General features: G+C 37.3%; 1 protein-coding gene across 9 annotated transcripts in view; it reads right to left on the bottom strand.

The window, feature by feature from the left end:
- Positions 1 to 12,283, bottom strand: part of LOC133649923 (MYND-type zinc finger-containing chromatin reader ZMYND8-like) — a 61,791-nt gene that overhangs the window by 31,221 nt on the left and 18,287 nt on the right. For 6 of the 9 annotated variants that reach the window (XR_009826171.1, XM_062046644.1, XM_062046675.1 and 3 more), the window contains exons 2-7: positions 9,810 to 9,877; positions 9,575 to 9,720; positions 2,972 to 3,193; positions 2,727 to 2,840; positions 2,290 to 2,355; positions 1,997 to 2,089 (exon numbers count right to left, since the gene is read on the bottom strand). Coding sequence is in view for 8 of the 9 variants with exons in the window: in XM_062046644.1 (XP_061902628.1) it covers positions 1,997 to 2,089; positions 2,290 to 2,355; positions 2,727 to 2,840; positions 2,972 to 3,193; positions 9,575 to 9,720; positions 9,810 to 9,877 (709 nt within the window). In the remaining variant the exon portion in view is untranslated. The remainder of the gene's footprint in view (positions 1 to 1,996; positions 2,090 to 2,289; positions 2,356 to 2,726; positions 2,841 to 2,971; positions 3,194 to 9,574; positions 9,721 to 9,809; positions 9,878 to 12,283) is intronic. The other 3 variants (XM_062046663.1, XM_062046661.1, XM_062046669.1) reach the window with 3 other exon arrangements.

Genomic DNA, 12,283 nt, shown 5'->3' with positions numbered 1-12,283 from the left:
CTAGCATCGGCTAGGCGTCTGCTAGCATCGGCTATGCGTCTGCTATCCGAGTAAGTGGTCCTTGTGTTGCTACAGCCACCTACAACGTTCTTCTTTGCAGCCTCCATTGTTCATTAAACAAATTGCAAAAGATTCACCAACACAGATGTCCAGAATACTGTGGAATTATGAAATGAAAACAGAGCTTTTTTGTATTGTATTCAATGGAGAAGGCATACCTCTGTTCCTCGGGCTACGTCACGCGCATACGTCATCCTTCGAAGGCTTTTTCAACCGGAAGTGTGGCGGGAAATTTAAAATTGCACTTTATAAGTTAACCCGGCTGTATTGGCATGTGTTGCAATGTTAAGATTTCATCATTGATATATAAACTATCAGACTGCGTGGTCGGTAACAGTGGGTTTCAGTAGGCCTTTAAACAAATTTAGATTGGGGAATGTCGTTTGTAATGGAGAAAGACGTTATTGTGTCTTGCATACAAGCTAGCTTGCGATTTGCGAGCTGGCTTGCTTCTCATCATTCTGTAAGTTTATTGTTATCACTATATTATTTGAAACTTTTTCATTATTACTAGTAATTGTACATCCATAATAGGCACATGGACTTCTTATACAATAAAAGTAAGAAAGCAAATTGTTTGATAGATAATACATTTTTCAAATTAGGCTAAAATGTATATTTTAAAACTAAATCATTATTTTATTTGTTATTCTCTTAATGAGCAACCTGTATTAAAATTGTATCATCATTTAAAGGGGAACTGTATTTGATTTTGAATTTTGCTAATGAGGCTCTCTTTTCTATGTGTTTTAAATCATCAAAAACTGCTAGCAACAAGTGGCTAACGATACAGATAATGGGGAGTCATATTTCTGTATATATGCGCTCCAAAAAACATCCAGAAACTGACAACAACGCTCTATTTATATGCTGTGACCTGAATTGTTATTGTAAGCGCTAACACTGAGGAACCACTTTTAGTAACAACTCCTTGCTCACAGAGAGGTTAGTTAGCTACTGAGATGCTGCTGCTGAATCGCTTGAGTTGGTAAAAGTTAATATTTGATGAGAAATCATGTCTCGCACCTGTATATTAAAAGGTTGTGGCCATAAGCTGAGAAGTTGGTCAACTTTAAAATTCAACTTAGACCCAAAGACATCGCTTGGAAGACATAGTAAGATGCTCTTTTCATCATAGCATTTTTGTGTGTGTGACGGTTGTGCTGATTTCATCATCTAAACAGGGAGCGCAAGTTGTGTGCTGAAGGATACAACCATCCCATCAGTCCGCATTCCAGTAAGAGCGGACATTGTCAATGGCTGTTTCGTTATGGTGGCATTTTATATATCTTTTTTAGCACTTAGCATTACAGTTACATGACGGTCTAGGGTTTCACTATACCTGGATCTGCTTAGCACACAGCTTCTAAAACTTTTAGCTCATCCTCCGTATATTTAAGCTAAAAAACATAAGGTTCTGATCATCACTTCTCCCAAAGCAGTCGTTATTGACTCTCACAAACTCTGCCATGATTAGTGGTAGTTGCGGGCTGTGACGGAAATAGTGAATGTTGCTACGCGTTATGTAAAAATCAATGCGCCCAGGAAAAAAGTTCTGGTAATGCCTTAAATTAACATAATACTGTAGATATTACATGTTATAATGAATTTTCCTGTTGCTACATTATATACATACTTACAGCATGTATAAAACATTGTTGGATGTTTTTTCGAGGACTTTATAGGCAGAATAGATGGTATCCCAAATACTTGAATTGTTAGTCGCCTCTTGCTGGCAGTTTTTCTTTTACTGTTTATGCACAGAAAAAAGAAATGTGTGTTTTTTCTCACATAGGGATTGTGGAAGATAAAACAAATAAAATAAAAATGAGTGCAGTTACCTTTTTAAAGTTTAAAAAAAAACAAGAACTTAAGAGCCATTGCCTCACCACCCATGAACCCCCACTTACTTCACAGAATATGCACAAACCTTTACCTTTTCAAGTGTGCAAAGATCCATTGGGTGAAAAATGTATTCGGAATAATCTGGGTGCTGCTCAAGAGAAACAGGTTTCTGGAAGAGCTCGGTCTTTAAAATGGAACAAAAGAGAAGATGTGGTTACACTCAACTTGTACCAAATTCACTGCTTTACCTTTCCCCTCTATTGCGGACAAGCACCCTACGGCCATGTCGCTATTAAATATTTTAAAAGCCGAGTCAAATAAAAAGAGCACAACCATTGAAGGAAGAAATCAAGACAGGGACTTGTTAGTGATGTAATTGATTACCCAATTAAAAGTCTTTCTCTGCGTGGAAGCTGCATGGGGAGAGCAAGATGGCAAGCGGGGATGATCCTGAAAGAGAGTGAGAGGGGCAGCTGTATCCTTACTACCAGCTTGCATGTTTACTTTCACGGTTCCCAGCCATGATAGGCTCGCTACAGTGTACAACGATTGGGAATGTTATGTGTGTTACATGAGATTATTTTGACCATGCAAAGTAATAAGGTATCATGCTGCATCACTTAAGAGCAAGATACGCACGATGACCGTACAGCAATGCATTTGGTGCCAGGAAAAACATGCTCACAGCATAGACATGGTAGTTCAAAATGATAAAAGGAACATTTTACTTTGATATTGTATTGAAGCCTCATGCCTCAGTAGTACATAAACATTTAGTTAGCATGAATTCCCCAGAGAGAGTGTGATACTAGAATACTTACACCTGGTTGTTTCATCTTCTGAAGAGCAAACTTAAGTAGATAAGACAGCTGTTCTATTGTCAGCATCATCATGGCTTTGCTCTGAGTCTCTATACATTCGGCAACTGTTATTTTCTAAAAAAGGAAAAACATGGCTTTTGTTATATCATGTCCAATCCAAAGTCGCTTATGCTTAACAATCACAAGGAAGTATTTGAATCCTGGTTTCCGACACCCTTACACTATGAATATTCCTGGGTGAGTACCTCACACTCCGGACAGAACCAGTCGCCTTCTGGCTCGGCTGGTAGTTTTAAGCACTTGGCGTGGTACACCCTGGGGCAGAGCTCACAGCAGAGCACCTGACCCTCGCGGTGGCACAGCCAGCAGTAGAAGTCATTCCTGCCATCCTGCGGTACAACATCAACAGGGTCTGTTGTGAGTGCTGGCTGCTTCACATAGTAAAAGGGACCATGTCTTAGTTCTGACTGGAATGCAGGCAAAAGAAACACAAAATTGGGGGAGGTCAACATCAGGCCAAAGTCTAAAAAAGCCAAGCAAGATGCACAACAAAAGGCATGATACAATTTCTCAAAACAGACCAAGCATTTTCTGGTTTATTTTGTCTCAGACCTTCAGTCCTGCACAACTGGGATGTTTAATTGTACATGTAAATTCCTTGGTTTTGGTACACCCCACTTTTCCTATGATCAAATTGATGAAAATGTTTGCCAAAAGTTTGCCTCAGTTTTTGTTGCACTTTGCAAACTAGTCTGTCTCATTCTGTTTCATTAGTCATATCATTGTGCGGAATTGAGTGCCCAAACAAAAATAATTGCATGTGTTGGTGACTCAGTCTCAGTGAAGAATAGATACAATGCATCCGGAACGTATTCACATCGCTTCACTTTTTCCACATTTTGTTATGTTACAGCCCTATTATAAAATGGAAAAAAAAACATTTTTGGCCTGAAAATTCTACACACATTACCCCATAATGCTATTGTCTTGTGGCTTTTGCATATGTTGTGACTTTTCTCGAACAAAGCCATTTTTGTTTTGATGATGCCACAGATGGGCAGGCAGACTTGAAAAACGTTTTATGTCTTTATCATTAAAAGTGTTAAACTTCATATAAAGTTTGCTGTTCTTAAATCCAAGGTTTTCCTTTTTTTAGTATCCAGAAGGCAAACTTGCCAAGCACAGATCGATGTAGTTGAATCTAAGGAATATAAATCGATATATTGATTAATCGTTATTCCCCTATTACCAACTTAACTCAAGCAGTTATTGATGGATTTTGATTAAACTTTCAGAAAATGGCAGAAATGGGAAAATGTACAAGTGATTTAATTAGGTCTGTGCAATATCGTTTTTTTCCCGATAAATAAGTTGCAAAATATTTAAAAAATATATTTCTCCTCTTTTTCCGGCATACTTTTTGCTGCCAGAATATTCCGTAGCTACTACCTTCCTCCCTATTTCCTTAGCGTAGGTTCTCACACCCAGCAAAAAAAGGCTAATGCTAGCGCTAACATAGCGAGACGTTCGTTTCAAAGAAAAGAAAAGTGTTGTTAGTAGTTTAGTTGTGCGGCAACATGCGTGGGACAAATGACTGCACGCTGAAAAGTTTGTTTACAAAAAGGCAGCGGCACAACAAATTTATTCCAGCATCTGAAACCATACTTGCCAACCCTTCCGATTTTCCCGGGAGACTCCCGAATTTCAGTGCCCCTCGCGAAAATCTCCCGGGGCAACCATTCTCCCGAATTTCTCCCGATTTCCAGCCGGACAACAATATTGGGGGCGTGCCTTGAAGGCACTGCCTTAAGCGTCCTCTCTCACCTGAAAAGGAGACTATTATATATGTCTCCGTTATCCATAGGTTTAACTATAACCCATAAAGTAGGCAGGTACGGAGCTATTTGTCAGCGTGTGTTTATTCCAGCCGGCACGTTAATACACTGACACACAACATCCGGATTCCCATCATGCATTGCTTCAAAACTACGGCAAGTAGTAATGTCCAAAAACATAACAGAAACAAAGCAGAAGAACGAAGAAGAGACATGGCGACGACGAGTAAGAAGAAGAAATACGCTTGCAAGTTCCAAAATGATTGGAAAAAATCATTTCAATTCTTCCAGGACAGCTCGAAGGGGAAGGGTTATGCTGCCTGCAAATTTTGTAGTTCAAACTTCTCCAATGAACACGGTGGCCGGACGGATATACTCATTCATGAACGGATTATTTATATATATATATATATATATATATATATATATATATATGAAATACTTGAAAATATATACACCCCCCCCCCCCCCACCTCAGAAAAATGTATTTTGAATTATCTACGTAGTTTTTGTTCATTGGTTCCTTTATAAAGTAGGGTAAAAATCGCAAATTTAATTTTTAGTCCATATCACCCAGGCCTACTTTTAATTTTGATCGTCGAGATTCAGCATTCTTAACTATATTAGAAGATGGGATCTGGCAGAGGTCTGCGCACTCAGAGTGCTTTCCTGGTTATTTATCTCCTAATTGTTATTGTCGTGCCTAGTTTTAAAAAAGCAAAGCAAGAATGTTTCATTGATAGCACACACGAGATAAAACACATATACATGTACTGGCTGAAAAATCAAGATGGCTGCAAATTTAAAATGGCTGCTATATAGTGGCCATATACTGATCCTTAAGTAGTCATTACGACAGGTTTGAATGTAAATGGGCTTGTACCATTTTTTGCTTTTCCACTTTTAAGGTACTCAAAGCGCTTTGACGCTGGGGAAGCTGTGGTTTTAGAATCTTGCTTAAGTAACTTTGACAAGGTCCAATCAAGACATGTGGCACACGATCATTCCTGTGTTAAGGTTGAACCTGTGGTATAATCTTGTCTCTCTATTCTTCACTTTCACTACTTTGCAGTATAGTCTGGTTAGATCTTGTGGTAACCCACAGTAGCTTTTCAAGGGTATTTGCATGCAAACTGGAAAATCCCACAACACTCAGGTGTCATCAGCCCACAATGCAATGTGCACAAGCAACATGGCAAAGCAGTTTACAAGTCCTTTATGGGAAGGCAATAGTTTTATTTAACTGCATTTTTAAATTCAGTAACTAAATTATTAGAGAGACACTTTGTATGATTCAATATACTTTTATACCATTACCAAAAAAATACTTTTGATACACACATTTATACATATATATTATATATGCATATATACATAAATATGTATGTACATGCATACTGTATACATATAAATGTATATATGTATGTAATATACATACTGTATATATATATATATACACACACACACATATATACGTATACACATATATACATGTATATATGTATATATATACACATATATGCATATATATACACATATATGCGTATATATACACATATACGTGTACACATATATATACACACATATATGTGTATATATACACATGTGTACACATATACACTTATATATGTGTGTGTATATATATGTGTATATATATACATACACATATGTGTATATATATATATATACACATATGTGTACACATATATATATATATATATATATATACACATATGTGTACACATATATATATATATATATATATACACAGTATATGTGTATATATATACACATATATATATATATGTATGTACTATGTATGTATATATATATATATATACAGTATATATGTATGTATATATATTAGGGCTGGGCGATATATCGAATATACTCGATATGTCGCGGGTTTGTCTCTGCGATATAGAAATGGACTATATCGTGAGTATTCGAGTATACGTTCTCACGCAGTTGTTTTTAGCTGCGGACATTACACTACAGGCGTTTCTCACTCTTTCTTGTCTCTCCTTCTCACAGAGACATAAAACAAGCGCACCTTGTTACATACGTCACATACTGTCGCGCGTGCAACGTCATACGCCCTTGTGGAGCAGAGGTAGCGGAGAGGAATGTACCGTAGGTAAAGTTAGCTGTGGCAGCTAACTTCTGTGGCAGGTGCAAGCGGAGCGGTGCGAGTGGTAATACGAGAGAGAGAAAGGTACGAATCTGGTAACAAATGGAGGAAGAATAATAAATTCCCAAGAAAAACAGCACGGGGTCCATCGTCTGTTAGTGGTTTGGCTTCAAGCAGGAATATGTTTAACAGATGTAATATGTCAAGTATGTGGCAAAAGCGTTGCTACAAAAAGTAGCAGCACTACTAATTTGTAGTATCATTTGAAAAGTCACCCGCGAGACATTGAAGAGTGCTTGAAACTCCGCATGTCAACATCTGGTGCCACACCAACAAAATGCCGAAGCAACCTGCACATCAACACCATTTCCACATCAACACCGTATGAAAAAATAGTCAACAACAGAAGGAGATAACGTCCGCAGGAACTTTCCACATAGCGAAGGACATACACTATTTGATTTACTATTATGCAGCTCATTTTTATTTGACAGTTATTGAAATATCTTGTGTGACATCATGCACAAAAGTGCACTTTATTTGTTTTAAACTATTGTAGTGGCGTTCTGTACAAAAAGTGCACTTTAATTTTGTGTTGTTTTAATATATCGTCTTAGTGACATCATGCACAAAAGTGCACTAATAGCTTGTTTTAAAATGTCTCTGACAATCTTGCACTTTCTGTTTTGAAATTACATGAATGTTTGTGCCACAGTTTAATAAATACAGTTTTGGTAAATTGACTTAGTTGTGATTTCCATCTCTGCATGAAAGTTTAAAATTAGCATATATTAATGCAGTATGAACAAGAATGTTTTAATGTAGACACAGAATCATCATACTGGTGTGATTATATGCATCAAGTATTAATTCAAGGCTAAGGCAAAATATCGAGATATATATCATGTATCGTGACATGGCATAAAAATATTGAGATATTAATAAAAGGCCATATTGCCCAGCCCTAATATATATATATATATATATATATATATATATATATATATATATATATATATATATATATATTAGGGCTGCAACTAACGATTAATTTGACAATCGATTAATTTGTCGATTATTACTTCAATTAATCGATTAATAATCGGATAAAAGAGACAAACTACATTTCTATCCTTTCCAGTATTTTATTGAAAAAAAACAGCATACTGGCACCATACTTATTTTGATTATTGTTTCTCAGCTGTTTGTACATGTTGCAGTTTATAAATAAATGTTTATAAATAAAAAATTAGAAAATATAAAAATTGCCTATGCGCATAGCATAGATCCAACGAATCGATGACTAAATTAATCGCCAACTATTTTTATTATCGATTTTAAGCGATTAGTTGTTGCAGCCCTAATATATATATATATATATATATATATATATATATATATATATATATATATATATATATATATATATACATATATATATATCGCCCAGCCCTGATATATATATATATATATATATATATATATATATATATATATATATATATATATATATATATATATATATATATATATATATATATATATATATATATATATATATATATATATATATATATATATATATATATATGTATATATATGTATATACATATGCTGGGCGATATGGCCTTTTATTAATATCTCGATATTTTTAGGCCATATATATATGGTGGGAGCGTGGAACGCCTTTAGCAAGAAGTGTAAATTGTTCGTAGTAGATGAGATGATTTGTTTTTTGGACATTTCCTGAAAATGTCATCAAAAATCTATCCAAAACTGATTTTGTTACTTTGCTAGCAAACACACAAACAAATCCTGGCGATAACATAACCTTTTTGGCTGAGGTAAGAAAGTTTATATTATGCAAACAAACATTATTAAAAGTTATATTGTTTAACTTATTTGAGAAACAGCAAACTGATACATAACATGTCCACTGTATATATACATACATACATACACTGTGTAAATATAATACCTCGCAGACCGATTTTTAATAACATTTAGTAAAAGAGGATATTTTTTCTCGTGTTAGATGTCATTAAATTTTGAAAGAATACACAATGTTTTGGACATTGAGTGTCTTAAACTTAGTTTGAAGCAAAAAAGGTATGTTAGTAATCAAATATAATAAACTTATTGTTTGATTTCAGTTTGTGTTTTAAAGCAAAAATAATACAGAAAGCTGAACAATAATTAAACAGTCACAGATCAAAGAGTTACAGCCAAGGGTAAATATTTACTGCAGTCCCATGTTTACGATTTTGACAATAATTCACCCATTATAATTATCTAACATACAAAAATGTAATACTTCAGTACAGATGGTACAATTTTTTTGAACTACGAGGCAAAACTTCTCTTTTGGATGTGCTCTACCAGTGTGGGTCAAATCAAGAAAATGGTGCTTTTAGGGAGTCTTAAAACTTGGAAACTGCACGGGTCATGTTTGTGTACACGATTTCAAGGGAAAACTCGACACTATTATAAATTGTTTCCGCCACATTTGCCCGGGTTAAAGGGGAAATCTTGAAACAGCAAAACAGCAGCAGCGCTGCAGGAGTGATCATAGTACATGATGCATCAAAGAAACATAGGCATCTTGCTTGTAGTAACCACTGGTCATAACTGACCCAAACCTCTGAAGGCATAACATATTAATAGTATGTAAGGGTAAATATGTATTTATTCATCGCATCTACCAAGTCTTGAATGTAGTCTCAGACATTAATGTACAGTACATATACAGTATATGTATGTGCACTATGTTCCAAGGGTCAGGTCAGAAATCTCAAAGAGACTTAAATACATTGCTTTGTGGAGGAAGGATAGAGCAAACCTCTTGTTTATATCTCCATGAGGGACAATGCCTTGTTTTTTACCTGGTCTTTGCTGCTGGTAACAGCACCTGGTTTCTTTTTCTTTTTCACTGGGCTGGGTGAAGTGTCAGCAGAAGAATGACCATTGGATGAGTGAGAGGGACTGGGCATCTTTCGTTTCTGGGTCACCCTCTCTGTTGACCCTGTGTCTGAAATTGCATATTATCGTTGGATATAAGTTAGCTTAGGCTCAGTGTTACCTAAATACAAACAGATCTATTCTGTAATTTGTTCTCACCTTTAGATCGTGTTGAGCTTTCCATTTCCTCTGTTAGAGTGTCAATGGTCTTCACTTCCTCTGCCGCACTGATGTAAATGAGAAAGTGTGGTTAATACATCCTACACTGTAAAAATGTTTTCATGTAGCCTACTGTAACTTAAAACAAATAACTATCAGGACCACAGAATGATTACAGTTGACTGGAAACATGTTTTTAATGATACATGCAGTTTAATCTTGCTGCAGATACAAAATAATTTGTGAATGCAACATTCACCTGTCCTTTGAACGTCTAACATATATTTTTATTAGAGCTTAGATCTGTGATCAAAGCCACAACATTGAAAGATACAAAACTGAACAAAGAACATAAAAGGGGAATTGCACTTTGTTTAATTGTTCCAATCATTCACAATCCCTATATGAGACAAGGACACGTGTGTTTTTTTTAAGCATTCTAATTTGTAATGTCCAGCAAGTTTGATGTGGCTTACAATGAAGCTAATTGGGGTATATGGCGCCCATAAAGCCCTCTAAAAACATCTAGAAACCGCCAACAACACTCCATTTACATGTTCTGTCCTTTATATTAACCAAGTATTAGAGATATTGTTATTATAAGCGCTAATGCAGAGGAACCACTTTAAGCGGTGCCGTGATCACTAATGCAGCTTTTGACATACTGAGCAGGTGATCTGCTGCATCGCCTCTGATTTTGTAAACGTTAATTCTAGATTATAAATCATGCCTCTCACCTGTATAGTAGAAGGTTGTGGCCGTAAACCGAGAAGTTGGTCAACTTTGCTATTCAAGAAAGAAGCGAAAAGATGCTAGTTTTTTTTAATCTGCGTGAGTATTATGATTAATTTTTCATTTAAACGAGAACATACAAACATCTAATCAGGTGGCATCCCAGTAAGAGTAGACATTGTACAGTAAGTACATCTCAAGATGGCGGCGACCTGCTCGGCTGCGGCTTCAGAGGCTCATGGTAGTAATGGAACATTTTGGCAAATATACTTGTAAATTCCGTGAATTTCATGGCTGGCTTCCAGCGTGGACACTCTGTGGTAACATAGATTGGGCCGTTTTGGACCGAAAGATGGATATACGTTGGACCTCCTCGGTAGCATCGGAATTCTACGCCGGCTACATCCAGCGGTCTGTGAAGCAGCGGAGCCTAGTACCAGTGGGGATCGTCAACGGAGGAGACGTAAGCGGTGTGGTCGGAAGCAGAAGCGGGGATGCCGAGCGGGGCTAACAACAAAGCAAAAGGCTAATCCTCACAGAACGCCGCTTCCTTCCATCCTGCTTTCAAATGTCCGCTCTCTGGAGAACAAACTGGACTACCTTAAGCTGGATTTATATTCAAGACGCGAGATGAGAGACTGCTGCACCATATTTCTCACAGAAACGTGGCTGAAACCATCCGTTCCGGACGAGGCAGTTAGCATCGAGGGGCTAACTATGTTTCGGTCGGACAGGAGCAGAACTGTCACTGGTAAATCCTGAGGCGGTGGTGTTTGCATATACATCAATAACAACTGGTGCAATAATGGGAAGATAGTCTCATGTCACTGCTCTCCCGATGTAGAACTATTAACTATAAAATGCAGGCCATTTTATTTACCCCGGGAATTCAGTGCTATGATCTTCACAGCAGTGTACATTCCTCCCAGTGCTAACACCAAAGAGGCTTTGAATGCTTTGTACTGCTCCATCAATGAACTACAATCTACTCATCCAGAGGGAGTTTTCATCGTGGCAGGGGATTTTAATCAAGCTAACATGAAAACTGTGTTCCCTCATTTCCATCAATATGTGAATTTTGCAACCAGGGGTGGAAGCAAGCTGGACATGGTGTTCAGCAATATTAAACATGCGTATAAAGCTGCACTACGCCCCCACCTCGGCTCCTCAGACCATCTATCTGTGATGCTAATTCCTGCTTACAAGCCCCTGCTGATCAGGAAGCAAGCTACAGTGAAGCAGGTGAGGACCTGGCCAGAGGGAGCAATGGAAGTATTACAAGACTGCTTCGAAACCACAGACTAGGACATGTTCAAGGCAGCCGCCACCGAAAATCATAACACATGTGGGGAGGAGTATGCAGAGTCTGCGTCCGCATACATTCAGAAGTGCATGGAGGATGTCATTGTGATCAAGAACATCCCCACACGGGCCAAAGAGAAACCCTGGATGAACAGTGAGGTACGTGCAATGCTGAAGGCTCGGAACAAGGCTTTTAAGTCTGGCGACATGGTAGAATTAAAAACAGCCAGAGCTAACCTGAACTGTGCCATTAAGATTGCAAAGCGTGCTTACAGTCAGAAAGTGCAGGACTTCTTCGAGAACCCCACAAACACTAGACGAATGTGGCAGGGCATACAGGTCATCACGGACTATAAAGCTGCCCCCCATCCAGTATCAGCTTCCTAAATGACCTTAACAACTACTTTGCGAGGTTTGAGGCACTTAACACCACTCCGGCG

The sequence above is a fragment of the Entelurus aequoreus genome, linkage group LG01 (assembly GCF_033978785.1).
Source record: "Entelurus aequoreus isolate RoL-2023_Sb linkage group LG01, RoL_Eaeq_v1.1, whole genome shotgun sequence".
Lineage (NCBI taxonomy): Eukaryota > Metazoa > Chordata > Actinopteri > Syngnathiformes > Syngnathidae > Entelurus > Entelurus aequoreus.
The sequence above is the reverse complement of the archived record's forward strand: the minus strand, read 5'-3'. Positions and strand labels throughout refer to the sequence as shown.